Source organism: Giraffa tippelskirchi, chromosome X, assembly GCF_054371585.1.
Source record: "Giraffa tippelskirchi isolate mGirTip1 chromosome X, T2T-mGirTip1v1.2.pri, whole genome shotgun sequence".
NCBI classification, from domain to species: Eukaryota; Metazoa; Chordata; class Mammalia; order Artiodactyla; family Giraffidae; genus Giraffa; species Giraffa tippelskirchi.
Window position 1 is genome coordinate 52,830,760 of NC_137289.1, and position 17,152 is coordinate 52,847,911.

The 17,152-nt window shown below is 35.3% G+C and overlaps 1 protein-coding gene across 2 annotated transcripts in view; it reads left to right on the top strand.

Moving 5' to 3' along the window:
- FAM199X (family with sequence similarity 199, X-linked) overlaps positions 1-14,813 on the top strand; it is a 29,497-nt gene extending 14,684 nt beyond the window's left edge. Inside the window, exons 3-6 of one of the 2 annotated variants that reach the window (XM_081566374.1) lie at positions 4,859-5,008; positions 5,247-5,408; positions 6,837-7,103; positions 8,396-14,813. In XM_081566374.1, the coding sequence (XP_081422500.1) occupies positions 4,859-5,008; positions 5,247-5,408; positions 6,837-7,103; positions 8,396-8,566 (750 nt within the window). In that variant the 3' untranslated portion in view covers positions 8,567-14,813. The remainder of the gene's footprint in view (positions 1-4,858; positions 5,009-5,246; positions 5,409-6,836; positions 7,104-8,395) is intronic. The other variant, XM_081566375.1, reaches the window with a different exon arrangement.
- The last annotated feature ends 2,339 nt before the right edge of the window (positions 14,814-17,152 follow it).

Below are 17,152 nucleotides of genomic sequence, written 5' to 3' on the forward strand. Positions count from 1 at the left end.
ACTTTTTTGTGATATTTAAATTATTCATTTAATGACTACATAATATTCCTGGTACTAGATATTCCAGAACTTATGAAACCATTCCTCTATTCATATCTGTTTCAATTTTTTTCTATTATAAATAATAAAGTAGTGAGCATTTTTGTTTAGATATTATACCTTTTTATTCTTCAGGGCCTCATTTAAAAAAATTTTATTAAAGTATAGTTGATTACAATATTGTATTAATTTCTTCCGTACAGCAAAGTGACTCTGTTATACACATACACACTCTTCTCTCTCTCTCTCTCTCTATATATATATATATATATATACATATACATATACATATATATATATATTCTTTTCCATTATGGTTTATCACAGGATATTGAATATAGTTCCCTGTGCTGTACAGTAGGACCTTGTTAGTTTGCCTCTGCTAATCACAAATTCTCATTCTTCACTCCTCTACTTCCCACTGTCTCGTTTTTTTGAAGTGCACACTTTGTATTTAATATCTGACTACAAGGAGTTTTAATAAAGTGTAAGCAGATGGAGTTCTGATAATTCTGAGAAATTTTTTTTTTTGCTTATTTCATGTGACTTATTTAGAGTTCTTATCATCCATAATGTTGCAACGGCAGGCATTTTAAAATCTTAATTGCTGACTTCTTCATTTTATGAGTGGAGTGGAAAACGATCCCCAACCACTCACCATTAATGCACACAACTGACTACAACATTGAAACAAACTAGGGCCTGCCTTAGTAATGTGTTTTCCCACTTCTGAAATTGGAGTGTAGGTACTCTGTTACCATGGATATTTGCTGTTTAAATATGCTGAAAGGTTTAAAAAGCTCTCTTGTCTTTGTGAGATCTCATAGTGATGAATAGTAAATTACCCTAGAAGATAATTACAAATTATGTGTTAGGATTAATATAGGCTAAAAATCATTGACTGTAGTTAAAAAATTCATATTACCTCTGTTGTGATTAAAATCTACATATGTTTAAATCTTCTAAACAGATGTTTCAGTTACTACTAAAATAAATATAAATGATTCATAGATTCTCTGGGAAGAGAAATGCTAACTACCTGATAAGGCAGGATTTTAACTTTAGAATGAAAAGCATCTTAGCATTTGAAGTTGCATAAAAGCATTTTGCCTTGCACATAGTTTTCTTTGCTTGCAGTCCTTTTATTATTAAAGATATATTTGACTAGTCTTGGAGCTTGAGAAATTATTTTATTGTTGAGCAGGAAAGCATAGAAAATTTAGAAAGTGAGTAATACAGCTGTCGTGCTTGAAACCTAGAGGTGCAATTTGAAATTGCACATCAGCTGTTACAGAAATTAGCTTACTCATAAAATTTTGCTGCATGCTACAGAAAATATGGCAGAGGTTTGATTTAATTCTCCTTGTCACAATTACCAAGTCTAATATAAATATACAAAATATTGTTGTCCATGAAAAATATGAGAATTATTAACGATTTTGATTCTGAAATATATTCAGTTATAAAATGGAAAATTGCTGCTCTAATAAATACACAGGAGTCCATACACTTAATTCTCCTGTACCTCTGCAGCTGTAATCCCATATCTCCAACTGGCTACTTGACATTTCCACTTGAATGACCTTATTATTTAATGCTAACCCATTATCTGATGCCGAATCCTTAATCAGTAATGCAACTTCCAATTACTGTGTTTCCACGGGGGGGGGGAAAAAGACTCTGCTTTGTGACATGTATTATAGTGTATTGAAAAATGATTATTGCAATTTCAAAGAACACTTGTACTTGGTTTTCTCATTATCACTGCAAACTCACCATATCCCAAATTGCCTTCTCTCATTCCCAACTACCTGCAGGGCAAGACAGCCTGATATCATTGAAAGTACTGGACTTGTGTCCTGATTTGGATGCTGCCACTAACTGTATGGCCCTCCCTGGATATCATTTTTCCCTTACTTATAAAATGAGATGCTGGACTAGAAGATCTATATAACATTACTTCAGGTCTCTTGCCATAAAAAAATTAGGTCTTTAAGGGTTGTGTGTTAACCTGGATGGGTTGTATGACTGTGAAATGTTGCCAGTTTTCTTCTGGTCTCACATATGGTCATTTGACTATTGTGTGCCGTGCTCAGTCTTGTTTGACTCTCTGCGACCGCATGGACTATGGCCCACCAGGCTCCTCTGTCCATGGAATTTTCCAGGCAAGAATACTGGAGCGGGTTGGCATTTTCTACTCCAGGGGATCCTCCTGACCCACGGATCGAAACTGAATCCCTTTTGTTTCTTGCATTGGCAGATGGATTCTTTACCGCTGCATCACCTGGGTAGCCCCAGTTGATTATTATCCTTATCTATTCAGTTATCAAATAGTCTTGTAAATTGTATTTCATTTGAAAATTTCCCTATCTGTTCCCATTTTTCTTTCCGTTTTTGCTTATCTTAGTCCAGGTCCAAATCACAACAAGAGCTTCCTAATTCCAGTCTTTCCTGTATTTTGTTCCCATACTGCATTTTATTAAAAATATTTATTTATTTATTTATTTATTTATTTATTTATGGCTGCACTAGATCTTCATTGCTGGGCGTGGGCTTTCTCTAGTTGCAGCGAGAAGGAGCAACTCTTTGTTGAGGTGCGCAGGTTTCTCATTGCATTGGCTTCTCTTCTTGCAGAGCACAGGCTCTACAGTGTGAGGGCTTCAGTAGTTGCAGTTCTCAGGCTCTGGAGCACAGGCTCAGTAGTTGTGGCACACAGCCTTAGTTACTCTAAGGCATGTGGGGTATTCCCAGACCAGGGACTGAACCCATGTCCCCTGCATTGGCAGGAGGATTATTAACCACTGAACCACCAGGGAAACCCACATACTGCTTTTTAACTCATCTTCCTTCAAGACCAATTTCATCATTACTTGCTAGGGATTTAAAAGTTTTACAAATGAACCAGAGCTGTTATATGATATAAAGAAGTAGGCCAATTGGCCTACTTCTTTATATCATATAACAGCTCTGGTTCATTTGTAAAACTTTTAAATCCCTAGCACTGATTTTCTGTTTTAATTATATAGGTCTTCTTAATCTCGTCCTGTGTTGGTTTTTTTTCCTTCTACCTATGGTTTTATTATTCTCCTTATGTGACTGCCTCTTCCTTTTCCCCATGCTGTCATTCTTAGAGACTAACATGTGAAACTTAACCCAGCCACTTAAGCAACATGAAGTATTCTCAGAGTTTATGTTCCTTTCTTTTGAAAACCATGGCAAGGTACAGAAAAAAGGACACACTTCAGTTTATTGAGTATCACCTATGTGCCAGGCATGTTACCTCATTTAAATCTCTCAACAGTCCTTTGAGATGGATGATAGTAACCATAACTTACTGAAGACTCTGGGGCTCAAAGAAGGGAACTAACCTCTACAAGATCACACAGCTAGTAAGCAGTGGGGCTGGGATTTGAACTCTGGGATCTTTTACTTCTCCCCAGAAAAAAAATGGCCAAGGGACCATTAATTGCCTGTTTTTTACCACCCACCCCCCAACAACCATGTAAACAGAATTAAAGGGACAAATTAAAATGCTTAGCATGTAGTCTGACACTTAGCAGATATTTGCTAAAGATTTAGATGAAATTTTTTCTTATGTTTTGAGTGTATAGATATTTTGAGAATTCCTTTCTCTACCTAGTTTATCAAAGTAATCTGAAGTAGGGGAGGCCTTTCTTCTGATAAGGAGTATCTCATTTTATTTTAGGAACCCGAGGAGGATCTTTAACATAGTAATGTTGTGATTTGAAGTTTTTCAAAGGGGAAATAGCAAAATGTTTTATTGACGTTAAAAACTGAAAAAGATGGCCTTTGTGCGTGTATTCAGCAATCATTCTTAATACTGACATTTGGGCTAAGGGTGAACAATTAAAGCAGTGTTAGTTAATGAGATTTTGAAGGAAGTCATAGATAGTTGGATGTCACTTATGTACTTGGATTCATCAATGACTATCAAAGGAAAATGTAGTTTTTAAGGGGGAATAGCTAACTTAGATAACTTCATTGTAAACATCATGATCACCTTGCATGGTGATCTGCCCCCTTTTTGTGACTTCACACATCTCTTTTATGCAATTGACTCCCCAGTGCCTGTCCCCTAGTGGTTCTCTAAGCTTTAGTCTTGCAGCTTCAACTCGTTGCTAGGTATTTCCATTGATGACTTGTCATCTCAAACATGCATTTGTTATTTGTTATGTTGTATAATTATATGTTTGTGCTACTGTGTTATCTTTCCAAGTAGAATATAAAGTTCTTGTGTAAGGACCATGACTTAGACTCCTTTGGATTCCGTGTACCTGTTACAGTGCCATGGGTACATATTAACAATATATTTTAAATTATTTTAATTGTCTTGAGGTTATTAATACAGACCTGAGGACAAGGGCCATGATTTATTTGTCTTTGTATTGGCAGTATTTGTAGCACAGTGTCTGGCAAAGAGCCAGATAGTGGCAGATCACTCAAGTTTCTTGAGATGGAGACTAGTGCTCCTTATTCATTATGCTGTGTGGACCCTAGCCTGCATTCACATGAATTTAAAACCTTAATAATGAGTGATTCTTAAGTTAGCATTTTAATAAGCTATGATTGTGATGTTAAGCTTTTGGAAAATACCGCTCATTGAATAACTGACTGCATATACAAAGAGTATGTTGATGTTGCTGCTTTGTCTAAAATAGGAGTGGATCAGAGTTAATGTCTTCTGATTCAGTATTTGTCATTAGTCTTTTATTAAAGTAATTTTTAGTCAATATGAAACATGGCATTTAACTCTTGCTTTTAATTTTTCTTTCCCTACCTTTTCCTTATTTTTATAAAGTTACCTGGCAGTGACATTGCCAGTGGGAGTGATGTACTTTCTGATGTCATACCCAGTATTCCAAGTTCACCTTGCCTGCTTCCTAAAAAGAAAAACAAGCACCGGAATTTAGATGAACTTCCTTGGAGTGCAATGACAAATGATGAGCAGGTAGAGATCTTGACATTCTTAATTAAAAGTGTATATGTGGAGAATATGTGAAGCTTGATTTATTGTCCAATTTAAAGCTGCTGGATAAATGTGGATTGCTTAGTAAGTATGAATTTGAGCTCTAATTGTTTTGCAGGGAAAAATGTAAGTGTTTCTGATACTTAAACATATAAGTTGCATACTAAAAGATCAGAGATTTTGGCATTGTTCTTATTTATTATAATTTTTCATCATATAGGTGGAATATATTGAGTATCTGAGTCGTAAAGTCAGTACTGAGATGGGTCTTCGGGAACAACTTGATATTATTAAAATAATTGATCCTTCTGCTCAAATCTCCCCTACCGACAGTGAGTTTATTATTGAACTTAACTGTCTCACAGATGAAAAACTGAAGCAGGTATGTAAAGAACATACAGATTCTACAGCTATTAAAAATACCATTGTTTTATAACGTGTAAACTTGAATCAGTTCAGTTCAGTTCAGTCGCTCAGCTGTGTCCCACTCTTTGCAACTCCATGAACTGCAGCACACCAGGCCTCCCTGTCCACTGCCAGCTCCCGGAGTTTACTCAAACTCATGTCCAATGAGTTGGTGATGCCATCCAACCATCTCATCCTCTGTCGTCCCCTTCTCCTCCTGCCTTCAATCTTGCCCAGCATCAGGGTCTTTTTCAAATGAGTTGGTTCTTCACATCAGGTGGCCAAAGTGTTGGAGTTTCAGCTTCAGCATCAGTCCTTCCAATGAATATTCAGGACTGATTTCCTTTAGGATGGACTGGTTGGATCTCCTTGCAGTCCAAGGGACTCTCAAGAGTCTTCTCCAACACCACAGTTCAAAAGCATCAATTTCTCAGTGCTCAGCTTTCTTTATAGTCCAACTCTCACATTCATACATGACTACTGGAAAAACCATAGCTTTGACGAGACGGACCTTTGTTGGCAAAGTAATGTCTCTGCTTTTTATACTTGAATAGTCATATATGACTTGAATAGTCATATATAAATATATAGATAATTAAGGTCAAAATCACTGCTGTGAAATGTAATATTAGAACTTGTGGTTTTAAGAGGTTTTATGTACGTCTCATGTGGCCATACCTTTCTGGGATCATTTGGATCTAGAACCTACTTTCTAGTTATATAGGTTTTGAAATTTGACTTCCCCATTTAAGGAGTTGTTATGCTAAGGTATTGATTTATTCTAAGTCATCTTACAAAAGGCCAGTGGACAGAATCAAAATATCATTGAGAGCTATACTTGAATGAACATTTTAGTTTTTTGTATTTGTCATCATTTATGAAAAATTTCTCTCATTTCAGTGTTTCTCTCAACAGACATACTGTATAATTTTCTACATTCCAGCCCATTTTTCACTAGTATGGTAAATTGATGCCTTGCGTTTGAAGACAGGTATTATGGACCCCTACCTAAGATCTAGGAAACACTCTAATATAATCAGCAGCATACTTAAGTGGCAACCTTTTAAAAAATGCCTACTCTTATCTATTTTATTGTTAGTTTCTGTTTCTAGTGTTATTATCTTACACTTCTAAATTCTGGAAGCTAGTAGCTTATAATTTACTGATTATATTTTATATACTTAAAAAAATCTAGCTTCATAATATTTATTCTAAAATTTTGAACACCAGAATTTTTCTAGTACTTGTTTCTGCATTTAGAGATTTCTTTTGTCTTTCTGGTCTACCTATATGCATCTGTAGCACTTTTGACAATCTTTAAGTACAATATTCTTCTTTTCTCCATTATTTTGAGGGCAGAATGTCAAGGTACAATACTAGCCAGTTTTTGTCTGTCTGTTCCAAGGTCAGAAACTATATCAAGGAGCATAGCCCTCGCCTACGGCCCACAAGAGAGGCCTGGAAAAGAAGCAACTTTAGTTGTGCAAGCACCAGTGGAGTGAGCGGTGCCAGTGCCAGTGCCAGCAGCAGCAGTGCCAGCATGGTCAGTTCTGCAAGCAGCAGTGGGTCCAGTGTTGGAAACTCTGCTTCAAACTCCAGTGCCAACATGAGTCGAGCACACAGTGACAGCAACTTGTCTGCAAGTGCAGCAGAGCGGATTCGGGATTCAAAAGTAAAACGTCTAATCAATACAAAACTTTACCTCTCAATATTAACATTAGTATTCCTTCATATACAGTTCTTGAAGAGTTAAAATTATCCTGCTCTATAGATGCCTGTGGGTTTTGATTTTAACTGAGCAAACAGTATTCTCTGCTATTGAACAAAGCCCTCTACACTGAGTGCTTTGAAATGCTGTTTTGACCCACAGCCATATTACCTTCAATTTTATCTGATTTTTGTGTCTGTTTTAAGTAAGATAAATTGATGGAAATAATGAGTAAGTCTCAAGATTGCAATACTGACTGCAACTTACTATTAAGCAGATCTCACTAGGTTGCTGATGTTGCTGTCTATTAGCTCCTGAAAATGTCCTGTATGTCTTGTGTGTGTGTGTTAAATGTTTTCTTAAAGTTTTAATCACGAATGTTTCTTTGTAGCTCTTTTTAAAATGTAATAATGCTTTCTCTAATTTCTGACTACTCTTTTCACAGTTGAAAAAACTCTGTATAATATTTTTGGATGCATAAAAAATAGAAAGTTTAAATGTATATAGAATAGTTTTGTGATGCTTAGTGGGAGAGTTCGGTTCCTTGCAGTGGCGACAGTCTGGAGCCAACTTACAGATGATAAGGGTATCTCTATAACTCTTGGGAACCCAGTGGTGACTTTCTCTGGAAAGTGATTCTTTACTTGGTTCTTAACCAAACTAGCAGAAACATAGCCAGCTTTGTTGGTTGCCAAGGGTTTCCTCTGTGTATGTGGTCATTCCTTTTTGGCATCAGTTCACCAGTGGCAAGAAATAGAGTACCCACTGGGTTTCTAATGGGCTTAAAAGATGGTATTTGCTTAATATGAAAAAGACATGGTTCTTTCCCAGCCATTGTAAAGTTGCTAATGCTTTTGGATGAAAGGCACCTTCAAAGCATAAGCATTAGAGATTTTGACAGTGTTCTCTATATTTGTATTCATTATTGTTCACTGCATGTTTCCTCTGCACTGACACCAATGTACCTTAATTTAATATAAAAAAGGCTTAGAAATGATTGGTTATCCATAACTAGTCAAATGATCAAGTTTCAAACCTTCCTAATCAGAAGATTCCCTGGTCAAATACCGTAAATATAGAATCTTGAAGAATTGTTTTCATGTCTAAGCTAATGGCTCACTTACTAGAACCAGGATTGTCCTGCAGAGGAATTTGAACATCTTTATTCAGAAAATATCGAATTTGATCCATACAGTACTTTGGAGTGGATATGCCAGAACTGAACCTCACTGATTTAGAAATTTTTCTTTTGACAGAAGCGATCCAAACAGCGGAAGTTACAGCAGAAGGCCTTACGCAAGAGGCAGCTGAAAGAGCAGAGGCAGGCTCGGAAGGAGAGGCTCAGTGGGCTGTTTCTTAATGAAGAAGTGCTGTCCTTGAAAGTGACTGAGGAAGACCATGAAGCAGATGTAGATGTTTTGATGTAATAAGGGTGAATTTATCAGCATTGTTTCTAAGGTTTATTCTATCCTTATTTGTTTACATGCATCTTGACCAAACTTTTGGTTAGGGCTGTGCTGACGTACCGTTCATAATTTAGGTCTGTGGTTCTCAGCAGGTGGTCCTCGGACCAGTAGCTTCAGCATCACCTGAGAAGTTATTCGAAATGCATACTCTTGGGTCCTGCCCCAGACCTAGTGAATCAGAAATGCTGGGGGAGGGGCAGAGCATTGTGTTTTAACAGGTACCAGGTTATTCTGCCACACACTCTAGTTTTAAGAACCACTGATTTGGTAAATGTTTTGACTATTTAAACTGTAGAGTGGTTAAGTGGGCTTTTTCAGACTAGTACTTTAACAGTTTAGGAGATTTCAAGGTACTGCTGACAGATAGTTTATTATGTCAGTATAGAATGTGTAGAGATCATAATTCAGTTTCCTTCTTAATGTTATGATTTCTTAGTTTTTCTAAAGGGCCATAGGGTAATTCTCAATTCCTAGTGGACTTCTTTTTTTTGAGGTTGTAGGGATAGAATGTGGATTGCTGTTTACAATAGTGCCTTCATTAGGTTTATTTGTTTTCATTCATTATTAACTCAAATGTGTAAAAAATAGGCCCTAACATCTTTTGTTAGGTTTGGTTTTGTTTTTCACTTTGTGTATATTCAGAATCCTTTCTGCGAGTGATGACTACTGACAAAATAATGTTACTAGTAGCTGAATTTTAGACTTAATGCTACATTGATTAATATTCAAATGGAAAAATCCAGTAAGCAAAACAACCAATTCTACTTTTCACTGCTTTTTGAAATTTTAGGCTGTGAAACTCTCTTAAAGGCAAGAAACACCCCTGTTAAATTCTTTCTGTAGGTCTTTTTATTTTCAGCACAGCTCTAATTTTTAAATATTTGGTGTAACAGCTTTATGGCATGTGAACAAATTAATGTTCAAAATTAACTCAAGAAGACCTTTACAGTTCTGCTAAACTCTGTAAATCGCTAGAAATATACTGAGCAGTGAGATATTAAAAACCTTTGCTTCTTGGCTACTAATAGTACTCTAATTTTAAATGTGAAATCATAGAGTCTAAATGTTTTCGTGAAGAGTTTGTTATCATGAATGTTATAAGTAGTGTGATTCCTTTTATTTTCCCACACATCTTTAAACATTCACACGGGTTAAAGAAAATGGAAACTGATACTACTGACAATCAAGCTGCTTTCTGACTTTCATAATTTTCTTTTTATTGTGGAAACTTAGGAGGTAATCATGATTTTGTAGGATGAGTTGTCAATATTTTTTTTTAAACTCTGGAGTCAGAGGTTGATCGATTCCTACTTTTTTTTTACACTGTATCATACCAAGTAATCCATTAAAAAGATTAACAACATAGATCCTTAATTCTCAGCTGTGAATTCTTAATTCTCAGCATAACCTTTGCTTACAATCATGTTTTGAAATTTTTACTTTATTTTGGTTCCTCAAAAGTTAAAGAATTGAAACTAAGGGGAAAAGTTGATATATTGCAGCTTTACTGAGGTCTGTGGTATGGTTGTAACACTTTGAAGACTACTAAATTCATACTTTAAAATTTTACTGAAATAACAATATATATGTGTATATGGTTGTCAGTTGGAGTACTCCCTCTGACTTTTCTCTTACCCCCTCTTTAGTGCTTCTGACTAGCTTAGAGGGCCCGAAGAGAGCTTGGGGATAAATCCCAGAATACTCTTGAAGAAGATTAAAAGGGTCCACCTTGTTGTGTTTTCCCTTCTAAATATAGAAAGAGTGAATAGAAGAGCAAATACAGCTGAATTCTCTACCTGCTCTTAGCAAAAGCAAAATTCCAGGGAATGACTGCCTGTTCTCTTTAGTTACTCTTCAAGGAAAATAGGCTCCTTTTGGAGACCATAGAGCAGCATGTATCTGTTAAATACTTGGAAACAATTTACTTGACAGTGACCAGTAAAAGAAGATCCTAATAAGACCAATTCCTCTACTCTCCCAATAATCGCAGTCTTATTACCATAGATTTAACTTAAGTCACTGTTAAGCAAGTTTACCAAAGGGCCACAAAGCCAATTTTTAAAGTTTATAAAGGTTTGAGTGTTTATAGTAAAGTACACCATAAAGTGTTGTGCAAATTTGGATGCACTGTCTTTATGGTACCATAAATTAGAGATAGCTCAGTAAGGTAGCTTGGAAGAGATTGAAGGAAAGAACAGAAAAAAAATTTAAACAATTTATGTTTGCTTATGATTGAAGAGGGAGATTACAAAGTCTTTCTTTACCTACTCCCCACCCCCCCAAATAAAACAACAGAAAAAGACAAAAAATTCTCGTCTTTGTTAATGTGCTATACTTTTCTTTTAGGTTTTAATGCCTCATGTAGATAATTCAGGTTTGAATTATTTCTTTCTTAGAATAAATAATAAATTTAGTCTGATCTCTAAGTTCAATTTAAAACAAATCCAACTCAATTTTTTTCTTTAAAAGTATAAACCTCGACTAACCAATTAATAAAAATGTGAGACTTAATTGCTCCATTGTCAGTTCTCATCTGTAGAGAATTGACATTAGAGCAAATAAGTCTTTCCCTTTAAAAATAAGCCTTGTTACATGAGGGCATGATTAAAAAATAAGACTTCTTAATTAAGGGCATAATGAAGTCACATCACATTTATCCAGAACATTTTATTAGGGATCTTATGTGTATGTCAATTATATCTCAAAAAGACCTTGTAGAAGTCTGTCAGTCCCTACCACAGGTTTTAAAAGTACAAACCTTGAGTTAAAACAAAATGGCGTATTTTTTCTACAGTTTTGTAACTGAGTTAAAGTGAGGCAATGTTGTATAATGTGTAGTGAAGTACAAAGGACTTTATACTATTCTTCTGTCCCAAGAAGAACTTAGAGTAAAATAACTCTATTTTTTGAGACTCGTCTCATTTTTAGTTAAGTGGTGGCTATTTTGTCCATTTTGTCAGTCCTTTGGGTTAACTAGATATTGCTTACTTAATTCCAGAAACTGATTTGCAATTTGATGACTCCATGGATTGGATAGACATCTCATTTTATTTAGCTCTTAAAAGTGCTAAAACCCCTCATGAAGGAAAAATTTTAAGAAACTACTATATAAAGGTATCCAGATTCTGATGAGCTTATAAAATTGTGAAATTTATCAAATGTCTTCATATTTAAGCCAAAAATGTTAGTTCATGACAAATAGAAAAATCTTGTTCCCAGGATTCTCTAGCAGAGTCTTTTGTTTGTGGCTTACTCTTTATAGCTTCCTGTGCCTTAAAGTTGAACTCTATACTTTTCGTCAATATTAGGCTTTTCCAAACTCAAAAGTAATCTAAATGTTGTAATTCATTTTATAAAACGCCCATGCTCTTGGATATCAGTAAGTAAAGGCATTATATCGAACTAATCAATGATAATAGAGTACATAACAAAAACCTTCAGATCTTAAGTTTCACTTATATAACTTGATTTTTGGCTCAGCTAGGTCATAGAACATTGAAGTCATCTAAAGTATAGTTTCATGTATTTGTTTATTTTTTCCCCTGATAAAAGTCATAAAGCAGAATACTTTTTATTTTATTTATTTTATTTTTTGGCCTCACTGTGCAGCTTGCAGGATCTTAGTTCCCTGACCAGGGATTGAAACTAGGCCCTCGGCAGTGAAAGCGTGGAGTTATAACCACTGGGCTTCCAGGGAATTCCCAAGAGTATTTTTTAAAATCGAGTTAACTCTGGAAAGATAATTTTCGAGGCAAAAGTACTTCAAAAGCAGAGATTATATAGCAAATTGATTTGTTTATTAACTTGAGTGATTCTTTGTGTTCATTTATGTAATAGCGTGACATTCCTCTTCCCTTTAACTTCTTAACACTTCTGTCTACAAGAAAATGTTTGCTTCAAACTGGGAAGGGGTTACTTAAAGTCAGTTTATAGTTTGAGATGGTTGATAGGAAAATTTCCAGTTACAGTCAAATGATAGTATTGATGTTGAGCACACTGACATTCAATATGTCTAAACTTAGAGGTAAGTTTAATCCTTAAAAGGACTATTAGGTAGAAAATAAATATTTGTATACACATGTACTGTGATAACTTTGGATTCATTTTAAGTCTGACAAAGTAAGATAAGTTTTATCTTTACAATTAAATTATGCTAGGTGGCGGGAGGTATCTGAGAGAGATTTAGACCTAGGCATCCTTATCAGTGTAGTATCTGGAACATAGCTCCTTAGAAATGCTTAATTCTTATTTCTTTGGAAAATTCCAGAAGGCTTAGAAGGAACTCTACAAATTCTTCTAAGTAACTGGCTATTATTAATAAGAGTAAGAAATCTACTATACTTCAATAAAATATTTTAAGACAAAAAAATTGGAAGTTGCATGGTATAGCCGAATTGACTCACTAAAATTTTATTTACATATTTTTTTCTAATATGAAAATTACTTGTTTTCAACCCCCCTTCACAATTGTATTTCACATTAAGGTTATTAATGTTTTAACCTAGATCACATAATGGTAAGTTAATTTTTTAAACTTGATATCCATACTGAACTTGGAAAAACTGATTTGGTCTTCTCTGATTTCAATAGGTATTGCTGGATTTCTTTGTTACATCTTTGTGGTCAATGGAACCTGTGGAAATCTGTGTTCTTTTTTTGTGGTGAGGGATGGGGGTAGAAAAGAGGAGAGTAGTCTAATTATACATATGCAGAGAGTAGTCTAATTATACATATGCATTTTGACTATATAAAGGTAGTTGTAGAATTAATATGTATAAATGACAAGTTAACACTTACCTATTGTGAATTGTTCTAAGGAACAGTGGCCTGAAGCCATGGCTTGTTTTGTGGAGCTGCTTGCTCTTTAATAGTAGCTGACCAATTGGATTTAAGTTGAGACTTTGGGGTTAGGTTACCAAGCTGAGGCTTTTAGGAATGGAGCAGACCATGTCTGTTCCTGCAGTGGATAAATTTAATTTCCTCTTTGAATACTCTAATTTAGATATATGTATTATCCATTCTAAATCTTTGTGTTGGGAGTTTTATAGAACTGTTTTCAAAAGCTATTAAAGATAAACACAAATATATGTAAAACATTTCACAGATGGTTAAAATTTTCAATTTTTTTGTTTTAGTTTCAAAGGTTAGTTATGTAGCATCAATATCATAACCAAAGCAAGTAGGAAGTTGACTGGTTTGGAGAATCTTCAAGTAGTCTTAAATACTGTAATGTATCAGATTGTTAACCAGGATTTTTTTCCTGTATTTCTGCTAAATGTATTACTGTATTAATGCACTTTTGTATATATAACTGTCTTCTGTACATTCTGTACTTACTTCAGTGTATATAAAGGCTGTTTTTCCTGAAGCTGTGAGGGAAAAAACAATAGCTGTAACACAAGTCACTTCTATTTTGAGTTTCCTCTTGTACTTGAAAGTAGTCATTCAGTAGTTAAGTCTATATAGTATGTACGGTTGTAATTAAAATGGCAATGTGGCAGAGCTGTCTTTTGAAACTGATTATAAGAATGAAAAGTGTTTTGGTTATGAAAAACTTGTAATATTTTAAATTGTCTCTTTTGATGTACCTTGGATTTTTACAAACCCACTGCTGCTTACTACTTTATACTTCTGAATCTACTCCTTTTCATGTCCCATTCTAGAACATTTATCAACAGTGAAAAATTTCTCTCTTTTCCTTTGCTCAGTTTGGTTAAGGCTCCATAGCTTTTGTTTTGTGTAAGTCCCAATTCCCCAGATGTCACTGGCAAGTCTTTTTTCTCCTGGAAATATCAGATTTCTAGAGAGATTAGCATTCATAGTAAGTGAAAATTAGGTCTAACGTTGTTTACAAAAACCAGATCTATTTTTTCTTCTAGAGTTTTCTTAAGTTATATAAAAGTAATGTCTGTGAACAGTTTTATGTATTGGTACAGAAGCAGTTCAGCTTTTCAGCAGCAACTTTATCTCTTGCCACTAGAGGGAGATCTGTGGTTGCTCTCTCCTTTGGAAAATGTCTTGGCTGCTTTTCATTTGTTTTTAACTTCAGAGGTTAGAGTTGACCTCATGCTCAAAATTCCTTTTGTGATGTTAAATGCTTTGATTTGTTAGTCAAAGGTAAGTTAATTGAGCTTGTTTAATAAAGCCAATATTATTCATGCTTTTCTGTAATCTTCAATTTTTAATAAATGTCAGATATTAAGTGAAATGTCTGTGTATCTGTGTGTATGTGTTTCTTAGGTATTCTAAAACTGTATGTACTGTTTATTATGGTAACCCATAACCACACTTAGCTATTTAAATGAATGAAAATTAAAATTTAGCTTCTTGGTCCCATTAACACCACTTCAAGAGTGCCATAGCCATATATGGTGAGAGACTGCTGCATTGGAAAATACAGGATATAGAACATTTCCATTATCACAATTCTGTCGGATAGTACGTATCTAGATATTTGTTGTTTTATGTAGTGACCACTATCATCATTTTACCAGTGAACAGTAACCAGTGGCTCAAAACTACTGCCCACAGTTACTATTTATAAGTGATTGGTATGAGAGGAAGAGTGTGCTGCATTTCATTTTCTACTTCCTTAAGGCCACTATCTAAGTTGGGAACTTGATGGTTTAATGGAGAAATTTCTCAAATATTGACTATTTCATTTGACTATGAATACAATTTAATGTTTGAATAATGTGGAAATTGGGTGCCAGTTTCGATTGTTGCAAAGAGTGCTACCATGGAGCTTTCTCTGAGTTCATCCTTCTCTGATGGAAACTCAGTCCTAAGTGACAATACTAGGACATACATTTTTAAAGAGTCTATTAAAAAAAAAAACTGTGCTTATTTCAGAATCATCCCTCAGAGTGCTTTTTTCTTGTAATGTCAGAGCTTTAATAGAATCACTGTTACTTAGGTCTGACAATCTCTACCTCTCCCTCACTATCAGTTTGAATCTCATGGTAAGTGGGATGTTTATAGTACATTATCTGTGTTTCTTAGTTGATAGAAACTAGATTTAAGTACGTTACTTCCCTTGTTTATTCATTTGGTTGGCAGGATCCCACTATATGCTTCTTTTTCCTCAAAACAGCAGATAATTGAATTGGCATATTTTCTGCTTTGTCTTATTAAAAAATTTCAAGTAGAAGAGTAAAATGCATCCCCATATACCATATCTACTTCAACGCTTCTCTCATGGCCAATCTTGTTCCTTTTACCTCCCCATCCAATAAACTGTGGAAAATTCTGAAAGAGATGGGAATACCAGACCACCTGACCTGCCTCTTGAGAAACCTGTATGCAGGTCAGGAAGCAACAGTTAGAACTGGACATGGAACCACAGACTGGTTCCAAATAGGAAAAGGAGTATGTCAAGGCTGTATATTGTCACCCTGCTTATTTAACTTATATGCAGAGTACATCATGAGAAATACTGTGCTGGAGGAAGCACAAGCTGGAATTAAGATTGCCGGGAGAAATATCAATAACCTCAGATATGCAGATGACACCACCCTTATGGCAGAAAGTGAAGAAGAACTAAAGAGCCTCTTGATGAAACTGAAAGAGAAGAGTGAAAAAGTTGGCTTAAAGCTCAATGTTCAGAAAACTAAGATCATGGCATCTGGTCCCATCACTTCATGGGAAATAGATGGGGAAACAGTGGAAACAGTGTCAGACTTTATTTTTTTGGGGGCTCCAAAATCACTGCTGATGGTGACTGCAGCCATGAAATTAAAAGATGCTTACTCCTTGGAAGGAAAGTTATGACCACCCTAGACAGCATATTAAAAAGCAGAGACATTACTTTACCAACAAAGGTCCATCTAGTCAAGGCTATGGTTTTTCCAGTGGTCATGTATAGATGTGAGAGTTGGACTGTAAAGAAGGCTGAGTGCTGAAGAATTGATGCTTTTGAACTGTGGTGTTGGAGAAGACCCTTTGAGAGTCCCTTGGGCAGCCAGGAGATCCAACCAGTCCATCCTAAAGGAGATCAGTCCTGGGTGTTCATTGAAGCTGAAACTCCAATACTTTGGCCACCTGATGCGAAGAGCTGACTCATTGGAAAAGGCCCTGATGCTGGGAAGGATTGGGGGCAGGAGGAGAAGGAGACGACAGAGGATGAGATGGTTGGATGGCATCACCGACTCAATGGAGATGAGTTTGGGTGAACTCCAGGAGTTGGTGATGGACAGGGAGGCCTGGCATGCTGTGGTTCATGGGGTCGCAAAGAGTCAAACACGACTGAGAGACTGAACTGAACCACTCACCTTACCTCAATACTTGATGATAATAAAGTTCACACGTATTATTCTTCATTTTTAAATATTACAGTATCAAGTTTTTTTAAAAGATAATGGCACTTCTATATTATACATAACTATGATATCATCATACTTATTAAAATAATTCCTTAATATTAAATACCTGGTTTACTTGTTTGAAATCAAAACCATTACCATTAGTCTTATTAATTTCAAAATCATTCTACTTTTGTTAACACTAAGGTAGAATAATTATTTTTATTATTGCTTGATAAGTCCTGGT